Below are 22174 nucleotides of genomic sequence, written 5' to 3' on the forward strand. Positions count from 1 at the left end.
ATTTATTTTTATTTTGATGAATTATGGTGTTGGAAGTCATCTCATTGGAAACCACTAACTCATTTTCTCTCTTTTTTTCTTTTTTAATTATTTCTTTCATTTCATAAATTAATTGTTCCTTTTTAGTTATATATATATATATTATTTTTTAATTTTCTTAATATAAATTTATTATAAAAAATACCTTAATTCTTAAAACACTTTTTAATTTTAAAAATAAAAAGTTTCGTTAACATCTTTGATCCAATTTTCTTTTGTACGTAGAGAATTACGAGAAAGAGCTCTCGTTTCATAGTTTTTAAGTTTATTTAGAGAGTATTTGATGAACTTGACTTCCCTGTTCGAGTCTCTATTTTCTAAATAAATTATATTGTTTTGTTTTTATTTATTGTGTCACAAACGATGCGATTTGTTTACGATAGTGGGCAGTGGTATTTGCTAGTAGCGACGACAAGATGATTGTCGATAGCAGTCGTTGGTGGCTGCTAACGGTTGTCTACAACGATCATGAAAAAGTAAAGATTTTTGTAAGGATATTTCGGTCATTTCCACCTATTAGGTAATTTTGGAAAAAATTTTTAATTAAACACTAAAAATGTTTTTTTTTTATTTTTTATTTTTTATTTTTAGAATTTGAATTTAAATGTTTTACTTAAAATAATTTATTTCTCAAACTAATTTTCTAAAAAGTCACTTTGAATCATTTTTATATTTTTAAAATTTTCATTTACCAATTTTTAATAATTTACGTAACACAAGAAATATCATTGGATAATATAAATATTTTTTTTAAAAATAATTATTTAGTAATATTTTACAAATTTATATTTTATATTAGATAATAAAATTTTGTTTAAAGGAGAAATAGCGGTCTTAATCATACTTTTAATATTAACTATTGCTTTTTAATTTATTTTATTACAATTATACAAACAATTTCACGTCATTTTCATTTCATTTCGTTATTTAATTATGCGTAGAATTTTCAAAATTATACAACAAAAGAACGTGAGAACGTGATTGGTCGTTTATAAATAACATCAGCTACAAATTCACTTCACGATGTCATCATCGACGCTAAAGACGTTAAATAATTATTTTCATAAATATGTAAATAAAAAATAAAGTTTAAAAAAGCGATGCTCAATTTTTTAATGAAAGGTATTGAATTATTGATTTTTGGAGATAAGCTTCTTTTTTTTTTTTTTTAATTTAATTTAATTTAATTTAATTTTTTTGGTAATTTGATTGATTATGATTTTAATTTTGGAGATAAGCTTTAGGTTGACAGGCTGATTGAAATGTTCCTAAATTATTGCAAGATAAATTAAATAAATAATATCCTTAAGGTTTAAGCCAATGATGAGCTGCCACGTAGGATTTAGTGGGTCCATTTGGGAGTCCCACTTTATGGGAATATATAAAGCACCTTAATTAGGGTTTGATTTAATTAAGATTAAATGAGGTGTTAGGCCTCTAGATGTTGGGCTTTGAGGCTTTTGTATGGCCCTCTCCCTTCAAAAGCTATGCATCTACGCCTTTATTGGAGGGCCCTTTTGAATCCTTTAAACTTTAAACGCTCGGAGGAGGACGAAACACCCTTTATAAGGGTGTGGAACCCTCTGCCTTGAGACGCGTTTTAAAAACTTTGAGGGGAAGCCCAAAGAGAACAATATCTACTAGTGGTGGGCTTGGGCCGTTACAAATGGTATCAGAGCTAGGCACCGGGCGACATGCCAGCGAGGAGGCTCTTCCTCGAAAGGGGTAGACATGAGATGGTGTGCCAGTAAAGACGCTGGCTTCGAAGGGGGGTGAATTTGGTGGGGTCTCATATCGATTGGAAAAAGGAATGAGTGCTAGCGATGACACTAGGAGCGATGTGCCAACGAGGAGGCTCTTCCCTAGAGGGAGTAGACATCAGGCGGTGTGCCAGTAAGGATGCTGGCCCCGAATGGTGTGAATTTTGTGGAGTTCTCATATCGATTGGAAAAAGGAATGAGTGTCAGCGAGAACACTAGACCCTGAAGGGAGTGAAGAATTGTGAGATCCCACGTCGACTGGAGAGGAGAGCGAACGAATGGAAATAGTGTTCATATGACTCGAACTACCCGACCCTAATCCATCTCAAACGGGTTGGAACTATTATAGACGAACGTAGAAAAAGAAGAGAAGAAGAGCATGCAAAGGTTGACTAAGAGAGAGAAATTAAGAAAGAAAGAGACATGGAAAGCATAGACAAGGGATACCCTACCCATCTCTCTCATTTCTATATATTTTAAATTAAACCAAAGTTTATAATTATATAATAAGCTTCTCGATCTTCAATATCGTTTCTACGGTTTTAAAATTTTCAATCTTCTCAACCCGTTAAGATAAATACGTAATCGATAGAGGTGTTCATGAGCTGAGTTGGGTCGAGTTAACACATTTTTCAGATCAAATCCAATTGTTCGAGTTAAAATATTTGCCACTCTTGTTTATTCTATCCGTTTACGAGAGAACCCTTCAAGGAAAAACCTAAAGATGACAATATCTGCTAGCGGTGGGCTTGGATCGTTACCGTCCCTCCCCAAATAAATCAAAAGCCAGTGTTTAATCAAACAACATATTCTATCACGATAGCAACAATAATCCTAGTTCTTGCCCTTCCCGAGTCTGTTTCGTCACATACGGTTCATATTGAATTATATTTGAAAATTAACAAATTTGAAAATAATTTACAATTGTGGGTCATTGTCTAAAGTTTTGTAGGGTCGGTTTTGCTACCCAAACCCTAAAACCGAAAATCTCTCTCGAATAAATCAAGCTTGATTAGCTCAATAAAAGACCGAGAGTCAAATAAAGGTGGATAGAAGCACATGCAACACATATAATGATATTAAGTACCTTATCCAACTCTAACCAACCCCATCAAATTTTATATTTTTTAGGTGTCATGCTTGACTTGAAATTCAACTCGTCAAACGTTTCAAAATCTCCGTTTCTTTTTCTTTTTCCCTTTTAGCACATGCTAGGGTTTCAGATTTAATTAGCATGTTCGGTATAATATCAGTTTTACAAACTCGATCGATCAGCTTCTTTAACGATCAGGGTTACGAATTCTACGACATAAACATCTGAACTAAACAACTATAACTGAACCCGATCAACTTATTTAACGATCAGGATTACGAATTCCACGACATAAACATTTNAAAAGAAGAGAAGAAGAGCATGCAAAGGTTGACTAAGAGAGAGAAATTAAGAAAGAAAGAGACATGGAAAGCATAGACAAGGGATACCCTACCCATCTCTCTCATTTCTATATATTTTAAATTAAACCAAAGTTTATAATTATATAATAAGCTTCTCGATCTTCAATATCGTTTCTACGGTTTTAAAATTTTCAATCTTCTCAACCCGTTAAGATAAATACGTAATCGATAGAGGTGTTCATGAGCTGAGTTGGGTCGAGTTAACACATTTTTCAGATCAAATCCAATTGTTCGAGTTAAAATATTTGCCACTCTTGTTTATTCTATCCGTTTACGAGAGAACCCTTCAAGGAAAAACCTAAAGATGACAATATCTGCTAGCGGTGGGCTTGGATCGTTACCGTCCCTCCCCAAATAAATCAAAAGCCAGTGTTTAATCAAACAACATATTCTATCACGATAGCAACAATAATCCTAGTTCTTGCCCTTCCCGAGTCTGTTTCGTCACATACGGTTCATATTGAATTATATTTGAAAATTAACAAATTTGAAAATAATTTACAATTGTGGGTCATTGTCTAAAGTTTTGTAGGGTCGGTTTTGCTACCCAAACCCTAAAACCGAAAATCTCTCTCGAATAAATCAAGCTTGATTAGCTCAATAAAAGACCGAGAGTCAAATAAAGGTGGATAGAAGCACATGCAACACATATAATGATATTAAGTACCTTATCCAACTCTAACCAACCCCATCAAATTTTATATTTTTTAGGTGTCATGCTTGACTTGAAATTCAACTCGTCAAACGTTTCAAAATCTCCGTTTCTTTTTCTTTTTCCCTTTTAGCACATGCTAGGGTTTCAGATTTAATTAGCATGTTCGGTATAATATCAGTTTTACAAACTCGATCGATCAGCTTCTTTAACGATCAGGGTTACGAATTCTACGACATAAACATCTGAACTAAACAACTATAACTGAACCCGATCAACTTATTTAACGATCAGGATTACGAATTCCACGACATAAACATTTGAACTAAACAACCCTAATTGAACCCGATCAACTTATTTAACGATCAGAGTTACGAATTCCACGACATAAACATCTTAACTAAATAACCCTAACTGAACCCGATTAACTTATTTAACGATTAGGGTTACGAATTCCACGACATAAACATCTGAACTAAACAACCATAACTGAACCCGATCAACTTATTTAACAATCAGGGTTACGAATTCCACGACATAAACATCTGAACTAAACAACCCTAATTGAACCCGATCAACTTATTTAACGATCACGGTTATGAATTCACGACATGAACATCTGAAATAAACAGTGGTAGCTCAACCCGATCCGAGTTTTTGGTGTTGTCTTTTAAATTGTTTGATTGAAAATGGTGTGTACTTGAGGTGGGACAATGGGTGGATAGACAAAAATGCAGAAAGAACATGAAGACAACTGGAAAATAAGAAGGGCATAATAATAAAATTTCCAGCACTTTTGATCTGAAAACTGATTTGATAGACTTGTGAGGACCCTTTTTTGCAATTAAAGCATAATTGCTTTAGACATCTTGTCCCCATCTTATTTAATTCCCGTTTACCAAGAAATATACGTCATTTATCGTTGAATTATGATATGAACTAAAGTTTTAAATATCGATCTCTCGAGGTGTGCATCTAACTCAGCAAAAGTACGTCATGGATCTTCTAAGCCGGTCCAAGTCCACTGTTAGCAGATATCGTCATCTTGAGCTTTCCTTTCTGGGTTTTCCCTCAAGATTTTTAAAACGTGTATGATACAGAGAAGTTTCCACACCCTTATAAAGAATACTTAGTTTTCCTCATCAACTGACATGGGATCTCACAATCTACTCCCTTCAAGACCCAACGTCTTCACTGGCACTCGTTTCTCTCTCCAATCGATGTGAAATCTCACAATTCACCCCTTTTGGGGCCCAACGTCTTTGCTAGCACTCGTTCCCCTCTCCAATTGATGTGGGATCTCACACCTCGTGTGACTCGAGCTTAATGTCAAGCTGTATTTCAACTCAAAGGAATAAGAATCATTGATCCCTTGTGTCTATTTCAACTCAAAGCTTAATATCAAGCTGTATTTCAACTAAAAGTTCGATTTTTATATCTGGGTCGGGATGTAATTTTTCAATTTCATTCTCTAGGCAGGTCGAACCCTAAAAATTCGGTATTGAAAGCTTTTCCCATGTTCATAATATCACGACGAAAAGCATCCTACTATTTAACTTTAACTGGAAACCTTCCCGTCGATATAAAAATTGAATCTTTCCGAGAATCGAAGACGGAATTCTTATCGTAAAAAAAAGATAAGGAAGAAATTTTTGTGGACGGAAATAAAAGTAAGTGTGTGATTGTGAGGAAGTAAATAATACAATAGGACCAGCAAGAAAAGCACAAACCCTAAGGCCAATGGTCCTCTCATCCTATAAAGAAAATGGCAGAGATTTGTTCCATGTAAAACTAATTGCTTCCAACACCACACGTTCATCGATTTCATTTAATATCTCGTCCTCGAAAAAAACGTTCGTCCACTGGATTCTATTCGGGTTAGTTCAGGTTGGTTCGAGTTGGTTCGGGTTGATTTATTTTTATTTATTAAGATCGTCGGGAATTAGAAAACCCCTGCATTACGGAAACGAGCTACCGTCCTTTATTGATTTCATTTATGATGTTCTGTCATAGAGGTGTAATTTTAGGTTACGTGTGATTCAGTAGCGTACGAGTTAGCTTCAAGCATACGACGTTACGGAGTAACGAAAATTCAGGTCGAAGATAATAAGTCAAAAATAAGAATATATTTAATAAAAAAAAATGGAAAATAGTAACAATCATTGGCTTAATTGGTGGGAATTGATCAACAACATCAATTTCCTCCACCGACTCTTTAAAACAAAAGGTTAAAATAAGTTTCTTTTCTTGTCTCTTTACATTATTGTACCTAAAATAAATAAATAAATAATAATAATAATAATAATAATAATAATAATACACCTTTTTTTTCTTCTCAAAATAGCAATTTTGGGGTTTTTTTTTAAAAAAAAAAAATCTAATAATATAAAAAAATTTATATTTATTAAATAAATATTCATAAATTTTATATTTTGTCTTAAAAAAAATTCTTAAATTTTAATTTTTTTAATAATATTCTTAATTTTTCGAAAATATTGTTATTATTAATTTTTGTTAGTTTAAGATGAAAGTCGTTAATATTTTATTTAAAAAATAGTTTAAAATTTTAAAAGTTTTATTAATATAGTTGAATTTTTTAAAAATTAAATTTTTTTTTTACCTGTTAATATATGAACGGAAATCGTCTATCGACACCTCATAGATTATTTTCTTTTTTAGAAAGTTCATTAGTATTTTTGAAACGTGATACTAACGGTAATATTATTTCTGAAGTTTTTTTTTTTAAAAAAAAATTAAGTATATTAATGAAATTTTTTAAAATTTAACGGTATTTTTCGAACGCTCTTAAAAGAAAATGTGTTTTTGAAAGTTTAAGGAATGATTTTAGTCTCAAACGAACAATAATGGTATTTTTGAATTTTTTTTTTAATGTTTGAAGATATTTTTATTANTAAAATTTAACGGTATTTTTCGAACGCTCTTAAAAGAAAATGTGTTTTTGAAAGTTTAAGGAATGATTTTAGTCTCAAACGAACAATAATGGTATTTTTGAATTTTTTTTTTAATGTTTGAAGATATTTTTATTAATTTAGCCTGGAGTATACGTAAAATGAAAGGTAGACAATGTCGTAAATTAACAGATATTCAATATGAACATAATTTAGAAGATAAGATGTTCAAATCTTTGATAATTCAGTAATATTATTATTACCTTAATCTCTCATAGGGTGTCCGAAGAAACCAATCCACCACTACGAGGAAAATCTCCGATGCTACTAAATATTTATATAAAAACACAAACCCTATTTTACACCGAGCTTAGCTCATTAGTCAAAATAGCTATCGTCTTTGTCTCGACACTAAAGGAACTAAATCGGGTAGTACTTACGAACACATTTTGAGCTACACCAGTTCTTTTTTTTTTAAGAAAAACGTTCGACACGTGATAAACGGTAGTTTAAAAAAAGAAAAACCCTCTAAAAGGGAAAAAATAATAATACTATGAATAAAAAAGAATTGAGGGATTTGTGCATTTGGGCGGTGGTGGGTTCATTTGAGAGCGGCGGTGAGTGAGCGGAAAACCACCTCTTCACAAGGAATAGTGAGGCCCATATGGTGGTGGAAGCCGAATTCCTCCTCCGCGAGGCGGAGGAGACACTGAAAATCAGGGTGAGTCAAGAGGGAAATGGGGACGACATATCGGCTCCGATGCTCGCCGACGTAGACGGCGAAATGTCCCTTGGGAACGCCGTCGTAGGCGGTGGTGGTAGCGGCGGCGTCTTGCTTCCGGCCTAAGCTGGAGCAGCGCTTGACAATGTGCTTGAGAGCGGCGGGCTTGGGAATCGGCATTGGGGGGAAATTTGGAAAGGGATTGGGAGTGGAAGGAGAGGTATTTATTGAGAGAGAGCACGGAAGTTGTACTGAGAGAGATGAGGAATGGTGGGAGCCATGGCCATGGGGTGCCGTCGCCATTGTTGGACCTCCAAATGACATATGGGGTCCCTCTGCTTTTGTGGCTCTGCTTTCTTCATCACTTTCTTCTCTCTTGATATTTAGGATTCTCGGTATTTGATGGTCCTAACATTTTCTTGTATATCCCGAGACATGACCATGTTACCTACTTGTTGCTTCCCAGAGTGAATTCTATTGTCACTTACTAACCCGAGTCATTTCAGCATGTTTTGTATTGAGCTAAACCTACTTAATTTTAGAGTTCTTATGATTGAGATGCGTGGTATTAGTGGAGGTGGTAACCTCAATTCTTTTAAGTTTTTTTTTTTAAGGATTATATCTGTGAGATCTCACATCGGTTGGAGATGAGAACGGAATATCTTTTATTAGACGGGTTTTAAAAACCTTGAAGGGAAGCACAATGAAGACAATATTTGTTACCGGTGGGTTTGGTCCGTCACAAATGGTATTAGAGCTAGACACTGAACGATATGCCTGTGAGGAGACTGAGCCCTGAAAGGGGTGGATACGAGGTAGTGTGCCAATGAGGACACTGGGTCTCGAAGGGGGTGGATTGTGAGATAACACATGGATTGGAGAGAGGGAACGGAGAGGGAAACACAAAAGAGAAAGCTTAAATAGGATAATATCTGCCTGTAAGAGAAAACCCAAGTAGGACAGTGGGTCCTAAACGGAGTGGATTGTGAGATCTTACATCAATTGAAGAGGGGAACGAATTGGAAATCTCTCCTCGAGGGAAACACAAAAGAGAAAGCCCAAATAGAACAGTATGGGGTAACGTAGAAAAGCTCAAATAGGACAATATCTAGAATCTCTCGACCATTTAGTAGACGAGCTTATGGGTGACTGTTAAATTACTTTTTTGTCCCTCTTTTTAATTTTTAAATTTTTTAATTATTAAACAATTAATAGGTCTAAAAATGAACAATCCCATCAAATTAATTAAGGAATTAGTTGGAGTATTAATCTTCCAAAAGAAAATGTCAACAAATTAATTATTATATTATTTTTTAATTATTTATAAAAAATAAAAATTTAGGGTTTGAAAAATCAAATTGGGCGATTTATTGAAGAGGTGGGGTTTATGGGAGAACCTTCCAACTTTCTAAGGCGAAATTTCAGGCTAAATAGATTATCTCTTTATTATTAATATTATTTTATTTTATTTTATTTTATTTTATTTTATTTTTTGTGTGATAAAGACAAATATATCCTTCCATTCTTTTTTCTCTTTTCCTTTTCATATTCTCATTTATTCATTTTCCCCCATGTTACCTAATTATTCCATTTCAATTATTCCTTGTAAATAAAATAAAATAATAACAATTTTATCATTAATATTATATTAAAAAAATAAAAAATTATTATCGTCTGTCACGGTCCTACATTTTTTTTACCGTGCGGCGTCGTGATCTTGACACGCTCACGACTAGCCTTGAGGGGAATTATGCCCCATGTATATTTTTCGCCCCGGCTTTGTGGCTTCGTCTGACCTTAGGCGAGACTTGTCTTTGCCAATCGAACATCGCTTGTGCGGAATCCAAGCTTGTTCAACCACACACGCCACCTGCGCATGCATGTTCAATCGTCTATGACTAATTCGACTTGCCTCTACGCTAGGCCAAGTCATCGGCTCGACCTTGACTTTGCTCGGGCCAAGGTCTCGCAATACAACAAACATTTTATAGATTATTTACAAACGTTTTAATGTTACTCTAGAAAGTTCACTAGTATTTTTGAAACATGATATTAATAATAAATGTATTTTTAATTTTTTTAAAAAATAATTTAAAAGTGTTTTTGAAGTTCTTATCAAAAGTTTAAGGTATTTTTTATATTATTTCGAGAGTTCAAGGGTATTTTTGAATCAAAGTATTCACGGTTTCTATCCAGAACTAACGATAATGATTTTTTGAAAGTTTCGAAGCACTTTCGAGTGTGCTTGGAATCTTTTGAAAAAACTTGTCGATTCTTCTGTGAAAGTGGAACTCCAGCCCGAACAGGGGAGGCGAGAACATTATTGGCCGTTGGAATCAAATAACAGTTACATCCACAACTCATTAGCAGGACCTCAAAGAGCCCGTGACTGCCCAAATAAGAAAAGACCCTGACTCTCGAGATTAACGGAGAAGGAAGGTCACAAACAACTTTTCTGTGGAAAAAAGGAGTATTTTTGAGAAAAAAATTATGAGATCTCACGTCAGTTCAAGAGTGGAACGAAATACTCTTTATAAGGGTATAGAAACCGCTCCCTAGAAGCGTTTTATAACCGTGAGGTTCACGGTAATACGTAACGAGTCAAAGCGAATATCTGCTAGCGGTGGACTTGGACGGTTACATTTCATCTCCTTTCGAGAACAGCTTATTGTCGGTACGGGCTAAGTTTGATGCAAACAGACCAAAAGTATTATTTTCCAACACTGGAAAATTAATGTCCTATTTTTAGAATGGCATTAAAAGCTGCAATTATTAAAATTTAAAATTTAATCATAACGTGACAATAAATAGGAGAAATATAGAACAAATTAATTAATATATAGTTTTTAAATTTGTCAGTCTAAAAGAAAACAACTTCACACCAAATATTGTCAGCAAACAGTATTTTGTATTAATGTTTTCTGTTGTAAAATGTGACAAAATGATGGAATCAATTAATGAATAATGTTTGATAAAACATTAATGAACCAAAATTAACCAAGTCATCGATCCCAGCTCATAGTTCGATCGATGTGTGACGTGTTTGAAATCTCGCCTCTCGTTTAAATTGTAATATTTTAAAATAGACGTTGTATAATTAGCGAGTGAAATTTTTAGAAAGTTTTCTTCTCGAATCAGATAGAAATATGTCAAACCGAGTTCTTTAGGTTTCTGAAGGAGAAGCTCGGAAGAGAAAGCCTAAAGAGAACAATATTTGCTTGTAGTGGGCAACCAGACATTGGACGGTGTGTCAGTGAGGACGCTGGCCCCAAGAGGGTAGATTATGAGATCCCATAACGAAATATTATTTATACGGGTGTGGAAACCTCTCCCTAGTAGACACGTTTTAAAATTCTAAGGTGAACGGGGGCCAAAGCAGACAATGTCTGCTAGTAGTGGGCTTGAGTTGTTACTAATGGTATAGAGTCAGACATCGGGTGGTGTGCTAGCGAGGATGTTGGGCCCTTAAGGGGGGTGGATTATGAGATCCCACAACGAAATATTATTTATACGGGTGTGGAAACCTTTTCCCAGTAGACGCGTTTTAAAATCGTGAGGCTGACAGTGATACGTAACAGTCAAAGCCAGTGGGCTTGGGTTGTTACTCATGGTATCAGAGCTAGACATCGGGCAGTGTGCCAGTAAGAGCGCTAGGTCCCCAAGGGAGTGAATTATGAAATCCCACATCGGTTGGAGAGGAAATTGGGCCCTAACGGGTAGATTGTGAGGTCTCGCATCCGCTGAAGAGAGAAATGAAATATTTCTTATAAAAGTGTAGACGCATTTTAAAATCGTGAGGCTGACAGAAATACGTAACGGGCTAAAACAGACAATATCTGTTAGCGGTGGCCTTGAGTTGTTATAGGTCTTATCTAACTCGACCATAATTTATTTAGTACCCGAGCTCAAATTCACCCGCAACAAACTTTTTAACTTTACCTGGTGATCCAAATTTTTCGATTTTTCAAAAATTCAACCTAACCCAATTTTTATGGTTTGAGTTGGGTAATCTAAGTTGTCGAGTTCTCGAGTCATATGAACACCCCAACCAATTAAAAAAAATCGAAAATTATCTCGAGCTACCCAAATCAGATAATATGTAAAAATGAAAATAAAAAAGAAACCATTGGAAGGAAACACGAACTTCTTAACCCAGATTAAACGACTCCACGAGCTAAACAACGTCACTCGACACTCCATACCTTCCCTTATAAATCATGCCCGAACAAAATAATCTCGAATGAAAAATACTTTCGAGCTGTCTCGTAATAAATATATGAAATAATACACCGAATATACGTTAAAAACTTTATATTAAATTTCTTAATAAGATCTAATCTAATTCATATTTGATTGAAATCATTAGTTTTAGCTGTTTAAATTTGGTAGGATTCACATAAATTATTAATATTTATCCACATAAATGTCACCTCCCTCTCTATAATGTAGCTCTTCATAAAATAAAATAAAATAAAAATAAAAATTAGGGCTAGCTGGCACAATTATTTCAATAAATGGAGGGGTTCCTTTATAGTACATTATGTTGGTATTAATGTGTCTATTTTAAGTTTTTAATTAAAAGCTATGTGTATGCAAATATTCATGACGTATAAAATGTACGATAGATACGAGATTCAAAGTACGAAATGCTCGGGTTTTGTTTCGGTTCTAGGTGAGCTACCTGAATGTTTCAGTTTGCCACCCTGTTATGGAACAAGCAGTCTGGTCTACGTCATCTAAACAACGATAACGTTCGATCTCGAGGAAATGGGTATATCCCGAAGTTTTTTTTGTTTTTGTTTTTTTTTAATGTATTCTTTATATTCTCTCGATCCCTAATGAATTTAGATGTTAACAAAGGAAATGATAGATCGAACGGATTTTTTTTTAAATATATAATTTGAAACAAAGTTGATCACGTTTAAAAGGGTTTCATAATTGAGTAATATTATGAGATCCCACGTTAGTTGAAGAAGGGAACGAAACATTCTTTATAAGAGTGCGGAAATCTCTCCCTAGCAGACCTGTTTTAAAACTGTGAGGTTGACTAGGATATGTAACGGGCCAAAGCAGACAATACCAGCGGTGGGTGGACGGTTAATTCTTTATAAGAGTGCGGAAATCTCTCCCTAGCAGACCTGTTTTAAAACTGTGAGGTTGACTAGGATATGTAACGGGCCAAAGCAGACAATACCAGCGGTGGGTGGACGGTTACAAATATCCTTTTTCTTACACTGAACGAAACATTCTTTATAAGAGTGCGGAAATCTCTCCCTAGCAGACCTGTTTTTGGACGGTTACAAATATCCTTTTTCTTACACTCTGTTCAAGAAAGTCATCAGTTATGAATTGACAACGAGCGTCAATATCTGCTAGCGGTGAGCGGGCTGTTACAAATATCCTTTTTCTTACACTCTGTTCAAGAAAGTCNTGGACGGTTACAAATATCCTTTTTCTTACACTCTGTTCAAGAAAGTCATCAGTTATGAATTGACAACGAGCGTCAATATCTGCTAGCGGTGAGCGGGCTGTTACAAATATCCTTTTTCTTACACTCTGTTCAAGAAAGTCATTAGTTATGAATTGACGAGCGTCAATATCTGCTAGCTGTGAGTGACCTGTTACAAATATCCTTTTTCTTACACTCTGTTCAAGAAAGTCATTAGTTATGAATTGACGAAGAGCGTCAATATCTGCTAGCAGCGAGCGGGCTGTTACAAATATCCTTTTTCTTACACTCTGTTCAAGAGAGTTGTTAGTTATGAATCGACGACGAGCGTCAATCTTGAATTAAAAGTCGAACCAATTATAAATGATTAACGTCACGTCATCAAATTATATAATATAGTAAACCCGTGAATGAAATCGATAGATTGCAATATATATATATATATATATATATATATAACATATTATAAGGACATATTGAAATGGGCAAAGGAAAATATGTCTGTAAAAGATCTTTGGTGGGTTCTAAATCCATAAAAACCAGTGAAAAAATTTCCCCACACTCATAATCAAACTTTCTCTAAACAAAAAGCTTTGTCAAAAAAGGATTCCCACATGGTCATGCTGAATTTTGAGCCACAAAATCGAACAATTATAACCGAACACGGAGCTCGTTTTCAAAATGGTACGTACAAAAATGATACACATCGTCCTTGTCCTCGTCCCCGTCCCCGTCCCCACCCCCGCCTTTGCTCGGGTGGCTCCATTTACAGCAAAACTTTGAAAGTTACATCTTTCTCTCCCCAAGTCCCCCATGTTCTATGGCTCACATTCTCTTATCTAAAAAAAAAAAAAGCGAAAAAAAAAACCCCCCGCTTTTGTAGTTTTGTGTTTGTTCGTAATTGATAGGGCAAATGTACTCTTGTTTTTGTGTTTTTATCGAGTGTCCGTTATTAGGTTAGGTCAGGTTGAGACATTTTCCAGACTCAACCCAGTTGATGAACCCGACTGTAAATTTGTTTGATCGAGTTTTTTGGGTCATCTTTATTACTATTGTTATTACATTCTCATGAACAAGATCTGAACGACGCTCTCGAGAGAAGTAGAAACTGATCGACTTTGGTCATAAAAAGGTTAAACAATACAATCACGACTAGATATCTCTTTTCTTGGTGTATAATTATATGTAGAGTGAAAGATTTGAATCCCGATCCGTTGATTAGCGTTGTAAGGTGACCCGGTATTTATTCGAATAAAATCGGTGGTTGAGATAGAGGGGCAATGGAGATTAAATTTTGCTTCTTTAGGGTTTGATGTTGACAACACTTTTGTTTGGCACATGAAGCCCACGTTAGCCTCTTCCTCTCCTTATTTATTGTAAAGACAACTCTATAAACTTATTCACATTTATGTCCCATCTATCTATATATATATATATATGTATGTATATATATATATATCGAAATATCTATAATTATAAATTTTTAAAATTTTGTAACGATATCAAATACATGACATGACTGTTATAAGTGTGGAAACGTTCATTTAAAATAATTTTAAACGATGTCATAAAAATTTAATGTAATAGGTACACGAGCACGTTCTGTAAGTATATATGGTAAATATTTTTTGATATAATAGAAAATTTTGAATATTTATAACGTGGACGGATTTTTTTTAATAAATATTTTTACTATGTTTTTTTTGTTAAAATTAGTGTGGATAGATCTCGTAAAATTCAAATATCTGTAGTTCAGTCTGATGAAATTAAAATTTTACGATGTTCGATGTTGGTTAAAAGGTAAAAAAAAATTCCCGAGAAATCTATTCTTAACCCTAATGATGAAAATTCGAGTTTTTTTTTTTCAATATTTTCATGATTTTGTGAGGTAATGATGGAATTTAGATTCTCTTTTCGGGAGAGAATTTAGTCTTATTGATTAGACATTAGATTTTTGTCACCAACGTTATCATGTTTTACTGCAAAGTATAATAATTTTTATTTTTTTTATCATAAAAAAAAATTAAATTATAAATTTAGTCTATAAATTTTTTAAAAGTTACTGAAGTTTTAATAACTTTTAGGGTTTCGTCGGAGAGAAAAACGAAACATTATTTATAAGGTGTGGAAACCTCTCCCTAACAGACGTGTTTTAAAACTTTGAGGGGAACGAAGAATTACTTATGAGGGTGTGGTGATGTCTCCCTAACGGACGTGTTTATGGCTTAGGGTTTAGAAGGGAAGCTGAAAGAGGATAATATCTGCTAGCGGTGAACGTGAACCGTTACACTATCAATAATTTTTTTAAAAAAATGTTGAATAGATTAACGAGATACTGAACCTAAATTGAAAATTTTAGAAACGTATATATTGGACACAAAATATATGTTTTAAAGACGTTTTAGAAACTTTTCAAAGTTCAAGAACCTATTTAACGCGTTTTATAGTTTAGAAACCGAGTAGATTTAAATTTAAAAGTTCAGGGACTAAACTTGTAAATTCATATACCGAATCGTGTTATAATTTTACTAAAAATCGTTCAATCTAGTTCAATCTGATATGAGCAATCATCGGCCGATTTTTTCCGAGGTGGCTCGAGAGGAAAAACCGAACGAAAAATGATAGGTGGAGAAAGGCAAGCTATTTCATAGACTTTGAAAACCCTAAATTGACATTCATAAATTAACCCAGATTCGAACCCTAATTAATGGAAGGATTGAACTAGACAACCCATTTGTCGGGCCTCAACACGAGAAACCGATACCTGTATAGAGTTAAATCTCGACATGTCTGTAATATCATAGAAAATTTAATAAAATATAATATAATATACATACAAAATATCAGTAATGTGCACGTAAACTTTAGTAATTTAAAAATGTAACAATTATTATGGAAAGCTTACCTATTTAGATCGATAATGTGACACTCGAGTTAACGAGAGATACATGAATGAACCGAGACGACATCCAAACGAGAGAGATTCTAGAGATAGAATGATTAAGAAATACTTAAAATAATTGAAAGTCATTACCTATATCAACAAGGTGTCGTTTCTTCTCGATGGACAATATGGTTAGCTCTAAGGTGAAGCTCGTACGTCTCGGTTCGGAAATATGGAGTTAAAGGAACCATAGGCCATGGCAATTGGGCCAATGGCATTAATTTGAAAATGCAAAAGCTTGGGCCTTGTATCATAGCTCAACTCACAATGGCACAAACCCACTAATGGTCGAGAAATATTCCTAGTGTCACGATCATGCTTGTTTAGGGCGTTCTATCAAACTCTTTTACTATTATATTGTATGTGTGAGGTTCATTGAAATAACGTCGGTTAGACATGAATCGTCTCAAAATGTACTGTACGAGACTGTACGGGACCAAGTAGTCATTAAAGCTTCCTAACCGAGTATTATAATCACTTCGGCCTGTAACTTCTGTAATATTTTCTTTCAACTTGTTTTCAACGATTTTTCTCACGTCTTATAAAACATTTTCTCTCAAAACATAGTTCGAGGTTCGACCATACAATCGAATTGTCCACGAAATACGATGTTTACAAAATGCCGCACAATTGTTGGATCATCGGCTAAACGAGAGTGATTATGATACAAAACACTAAAATGAACTTCAGACCAAATTTCGATAAAACCCTAAATGATTTGGAATTAAAAAAAGGTAAAATATACCGATCTAAGAGAGAAATAGCGTATGATCAGAAGAACGAAGAAGAACGAAGAAGAACGAATCATTGAGTGATTTTAATTATTGCTCAAATTTTCAGCAAGTCTACAACTTCCCTTTCGCAAATCGACCTTCAAGAGGACGAGGGAAGGAAACGGATCGAATTTCTACTATACAAAATTGTTGATTCTCATTCTATCTATGAATGGCTGTTTCAGTTTCTCGTCTTCAACAATTAGCCGCCAATCGAGAAGTGACTTCGAAGAACACATCTTCGTTGCAAGGGATCGTCAAGCCTCCCATCGGATGATCGAATCCGAACTCTTCTTCGGCTTTACTCAACAAATCTTGAAACGACGGATGCTTCAAGTAAGAAATCGGAATCACATGTCGTCTCTTTTGGGTCTCTCCGACGTAGACGGCGAAAAACCCCTTCGGAACAGTCGATGACGATTTTCTAGGGCTGTTTATCAAGCGGAATCCCATGGTATGTATCTCGAGAATTTTGATTTCGTGGATTGTTTTGATTTTCGGCTTCGGAGGGCGATTTTTGAACTCTGAAGGAAGATCTGGTTGGTTTGTTTTTGTGATTCAGGAAATAGAATTAGTATGTGTATATATAGGTTAGAATTATAATGATCTTTTGAGCGGTGAAGAGGCAATGGAGTTGGGAAATGGATTATGAAATGCACATGGAATTGTCTTCCAACTTGCAGCTAAGATTTGGGACTGCAAACATCACAGTGTTCATTAGGTGACAAACATTTGTGTCCTACAAACATCAGAAATTAGCGAGTAGAGAGCTGCCTAAAGATTGGAAATGGACAGTTTGATACCTGGTCCTTGGGTAAAAGACATGGTCGGTCCACCGGTCTTCGGTGGTATACTCAAGCCCACCACTAGTAGATATTGTCCTCTTTGAGCATTCCCTTCTGGACTTCCCCTTAAGGTTTTAAAACGTGTCTACTAGGAAGAGATTTCCATACCTTTATAAGAAATGTTTCGCAATCCACCCACCTTAGGAACCCAAACGTCCTCGCTGGCTCACCGCTTGATGTTTGACTTTGATACTATTTGTAACAGCCCAAACCCTCCACTAGCAGATATTGTCCTCTTTGGACTTTCCCTTTTGGGCTTCCCTTCAAGGTTTTAAAACGTGTCTACTAGGGAGAGGTTTCCACACTCTTACAAGGAATGTGTTCCCCTCTACAACCGATGTGGGATCTCACATGTGGAGAGTTTGGTATGGATGTAAACTGGAAGGATAGGCAGAGAAAAAACTAAGGCAAAATGTGCTGTCTAATTTGACAAGAGAGGAGAAGAAGGGAGTGGATTTGGGTCATTCAGCAATTAATAGGGGGAGGATAATCCATGGAAACAAAAAGAGGAAGAGATTAGGTTAGGTTTTCCCGTGAAGTCATTACAAGACAATGAAATATAAGCCACTACTTTCTGGTGGTTCTAACTTGACTGTGTCTGAATTGCAAGGATTTTTTACAATTCCATGGCAGGACTCTCAAAAGGGATGGTTTTGCTGATGTCAGAATCTCATGAGAATTGTGGAAAGCTCTACCTGGCAAAAGGGAAAGAGGTTAGTTTTCTTTTCTTGTAGACTTTAATGGATGCATGTGTAGTCAATGAGGCCATTTTCTTTTCCTTCCATTTGGTATTTGTCTTCTGGTTAGGTTAGTTTCCTGGTCATGAATGAAAGGCTCTGTTATGCTTTGAATTAGGAACTGTTGAACTTAGTTTTTGGCTGATGTTCGTGTCTGATCATTGTAGAAAGGGCTTTGGTCATGGATTAAAAGTAGAGGTTTTTGTTAGTGTAGGATTGTCTGAGTAAGAACACCTACTTTTCTTGCTTTCATTCAACTATATTGTACCATACAAACAGGGAGTTGTATGAAATAATGAATGAAAGATAGAGGGGGTTGGGGATGCACAAGGAAAAAAGGAAAAGATATTGGATATGTTGCAAGTCTGAATTACCTTGCTATTTTTCGTATTAAATTTTTTGGGTACATATGCAGACTATAGTCTAGATCTGTAGATACTAGGTAACAATACATTTAAATACATCCTAATAATAAAGATAAATTAACGGGATTACACAAATATCTCCTAACTTAAGGCTAATTCTTCGACACTCCCCTCGAGCTGAGAACTAGATATCATTCATTTTCAGTTTGGATACTAACTCGATTAAGTAGTAAGCTGGTAAGTCTTTTTGTTTGCACAATTTATTGGTTGAAGCCATGAGAGTACATAACTCACGCATACTATCCTCTTGGAGCATTTCCATGGGCATTACCTGTCTCTCTCGTGCTCACTCCTCTTGGAGTACTTCCACTGACATTACTTGCCTCTCTCGTGCTCACTTCTCTTGGAGCACTTCCTCAGGCGTTGCTGGCTTTTCTTGTGCCTCTTTGAGCACTTCCACTGGCACTACTTGCTTCTCTCGTGCTCACTCCTCTTGGAGAACTACTTGACGTTTGGAAAAACTCCATCGCTTGCAATTGTGACTCCTTGAAGCAATTTTTTGAGCTCCTGATTGTTCCCCACGACTAGAGGAACATGTCTAGGGTTTATCCTCTTTTTCTTGTCATCACACACTTCATTCTTGACCAATTCTATCTTAAGGTACCATCCAATTCATCCATCGGGGAATTGGGCATTGACGAATTTGGAATCTTAGTTCTTTCCCCTCATTTTCTTCCTTTGGTGCCCTTGGTACCCTCTATTATTGAATACTTCAAATCTGAATCCACTTGAGATTTATCTAACATCATGGTGAAATAATCAAGAGGAAAGGTGAGTCTTGGTCACAGTAAATGATCGGCAACTACGAAGGCTTCATCGACAAGTGGACATCAAATTTAAAATTTAATCGGCTATGAAGGCTCTGACACCATGTTGCAAGTCTAATATGTACTATGGAAACCTAAAGAATCAAGTTCTCCCACATAAAAATAAAAAATAAAAAAAAAAGCTTACCATCTGCATTGTGTACTTTTTTAATCCTATTTTTTTACTGCACTATCTATTTCTAGATATCAATCTCTTTGGTTGTGAGTTATTCAAACTCTGAGTGAGACTGAGAAAAGTTTCTTCACTGCAGGGAACTGTGATGTCACCCATTGGATGATCATATTCAAATTATTCTTCTTCCTGACTTGACAAATCTTGAAATGAAGGTTGATTCAAGTGGGATAACCCCAATTCCTGCCTGAAAGGATCATAAAAGTTTGGAAAATTCTTTTGATAATTGAAATTTGGAAGCTCCTGTTTTGTTAATGCTAGATTGCAGGGGGATATACGTTCATTGTGTATGAACAAAAGTATATATTATGCATGTTAAATGGAGAGATCTTTGATACTTGACCCTTTTTAATTAGTTTTAGTAGCAATAGCCTGAAAGGGGTAGCCCAGTGTCCGAATTTTTTGGCGAGTTCAATAAGGATGATGCCCGATGTCTCCGAAGTTTGTGCCTTCTTCCTACGCGAATAAAGTTATATGTTGCTTAAGCCATTGTGTTACATTTTGCTGGCATGCCATATAACATTGTTTTCAATCTTGCTTTCGAACCCTCTTTCAAAATCTCACTGCCCCTTTTTTCTATTTTTTTTTTTTCTCGATAAGGGTCAGAGGCTTGAACATATGTTGCCCGACCGCAGGCGACGTGAATATAAATTAGCTTGACTCACTTGGTGTTGGAAAGTAAGTGCCACATAATCACAAAGTCCGCTATCAAGAAAAGTGTGATCGTGACAAGGGCACAAACGTTAAAAAAAAATGATATCATCCATTATGAACTGTACAACAGTTCCAATTCAAAGAATCAAGCTCTTCCACTCAAAAAATGTTAGTCTACATTCTGTCCTATTCTAATCCTTTTTCTGTACTATCTAGTTTGTGAACAACCCTTATGGTTCATGAGTTCTTCAGCTTTGTGTGAGACTGAGAAAAGTTTCTTCACTGCAAGGAATTGTGATACCACCCATTGGATGATCATATCCAAATTCTTCCTCAGCTTGACTCAATAACTCTTGAAATGAAGGTTGGTTCAAGCAAGATAGCGGAATGACAAAACGCTTCTTTTGTACCTCACCAACATAAACTGTGAAGTATCCCTTCGGAACATCGACTGCCTTTGGCGATGCTTCATTTCCAGTCGATGAAGATCGCCGAAAACTTTGTTTAGCATGAACAATGCTAGGCAAGCGGAAACCCATGGTATGAGACCTTGAAAGGAATCGAAAAGTTGGAAAGTCGAGGTGATTGTGAGCTCAATTTTTTGATGTTTATATAGATGAAAGATGAGAGATATTAGCTTATTACCTATCACATGGATGTGTCTTCACAGCCATTATGATGATTTTGTGTTCATGTGAAACATTATGGCCTACCGTTGTCTCTTGATGACAACCACCAAGTGAGTTGAAAAAATCTCTATCACTTTAATAGCATCATGGACATGTTAGAGGCATTGAAGAGCCTTTGTTGTCCTTCTGGTGCGACAGTTCTGTTTGCATTAAATAGCTATGTCGTATAGTTTGCTTCAGGTAGAAAGATTCCAGCTAAGGAACTTTGTTGGTTGTTGATGTTAGCAGAGAATTTATAAAATTCTCAAGGTTCACAGTACAGGATAGAAATAGAAGATAGATCTCACTGTTGGCATGTTCTTGGATGTAAAGAAACAAGCATTCATAACAAAGACAATTGAATAGATGCCATAACTTTGTAACTTGAGTGCCTATATGTGAATTTTTATTTGGATATCCTCGTGTCATGATCTTTGGTTGGGGCAGAGTGTCACAATCGCAATGTTCTTGGTAGTGGATTCGTGATTGTGTGGCACCCACCTTCAGTATGAGTAAGTTAAGTCAATTTGGAATCGTGCTGCCTACGGCTGGGCGACGTATGCTCAAGCCTCTAGCCTCATTTTGAGAAAAAGGTTTTAGAAAACCGGGGCTGAGAAATTTTTTAAAGAGTTTGAAAGCAAGATTTGAAAGAAAGTTTGAAAGCAAGATTTGAAAGAAAGTTTGAAAGCAATATTATAGGCTATAAGCGAGAAAGACAACACAACTTAGATAGCATAGAGTAGGAAGAATTGGCGACTAATCGCATTCCCTTAAAAGCGATTGTGCGGAACTCATTCTCAGCACTAAGTGAGTCAAGCCAATTCGGAATCGCGTCGCCTACGACCGAGAGACGTATATTCAAGCCTCTAGCCCCATTTTGAGAAGAAAGTTTTAGAGAACAGGAGCAGAAAGATTTTTGAAAGAGAGTTAGACACCAAGATTTGAAAGAAAGTTTTAGCACCAAGATGCTTTCCACTTTTAGTTTCATTCATATATCAATAATCACAACGAATTGTGAATCAATTCTAATAGTTGACATTGAACCAAAGTAGCTGGTTCGATTGAAACATTTCTTATAAGGGTGTGGAAACCTCTCCTTAACTGATGCATTTTAAAACTTTGAGAAAAAACCCAGAAGAGTAAG

General features: G+C 35.4%; 2 protein-coding genes and 1 long non-coding RNA gene across 3 annotated transcripts; 1 reads left to right on the plus strand and 2 right to left on the minus strand.

Moving 5' to 3' along the window:
* Window positions 1-7030: 7030 nt before the first annotated feature.
* LOC111811958 (auxin-responsive protein SAUR50-like) lies at window positions 7031-7733 on the minus strand. The gene has a single exon (XM_023699038.1). It carries the CDS (start codon window positions 7714-7716, stop codon window positions 7417-7419), a length of 300 nt encoding a protein of 99 aa, XP_023554806.1. The 5' UTR covers window positions 7717-7733; the 3' UTR covers window positions 7031-7416.
* Window positions 7734-16715: 8982 nt separating this feature from the next.
* Window positions 16716-17781, minus strand: LOC111811626 (auxin-responsive protein SAUR21-like). The gene is made up of 2 exons (XM_023698564.1): window positions 17506-17781; window positions 16716-17398 (listed from the first exon to the last, which is right to left on the minus strand). The coding sequence occupies exon 2, from the start codon at window positions 17153-17155 to the stop codon at window positions 16898-16900; it is 258 nt and encodes an 85-aa protein (XP_023554332.1). The 5' UTR covers window positions 17156-17398; window positions 17506-17781; the 3' UTR covers window positions 16716-16897.
* Window positions 17782-17858: 77 nt separating this feature from the next.
* On the plus strand, window positions 17859-20754 carry LOC111811627. The gene is made up of 3 exons (XR_002817578.1): window positions 17859-18260; window positions 19788-20530; window positions 20652-20754. It is a non-coding gene; the product is annotated as an uncharacterized LOC111811627 (long non-coding RNA).
* Window positions 20755-22174: the final 1420 nt, after the last annotated feature.

The sequence above is a fragment of the Cucurbita pepo genome, chromosome LG15, assembly GCF_002806865.2.
Source record: "Cucurbita pepo subsp. pepo cultivar mu-cu-16 chromosome LG15, ASM280686v2, whole genome shotgun sequence".
Classification (NCBI taxonomy): Eukaryota; Viridiplantae; Streptophyta; class Magnoliopsida; order Cucurbitales; family Cucurbitaceae; genus Cucurbita; species Cucurbita pepo.

Coding starts and splice junctions, on each gene's coding strand:
- LOC111811626 (XM_023698564.1), bottom strand. CDS start 17,155: ATGGGATTCCGCTTGATAAACAGCCCTAGAAAATCGTCATCGACTGTT.
- LOC111811958 (XM_023699038.1), bottom strand. CDS start 7,716: ATGCCGATTCCCAAGCCCGCCGCTCTCAAGCACATTGTCAAGCGCTGC.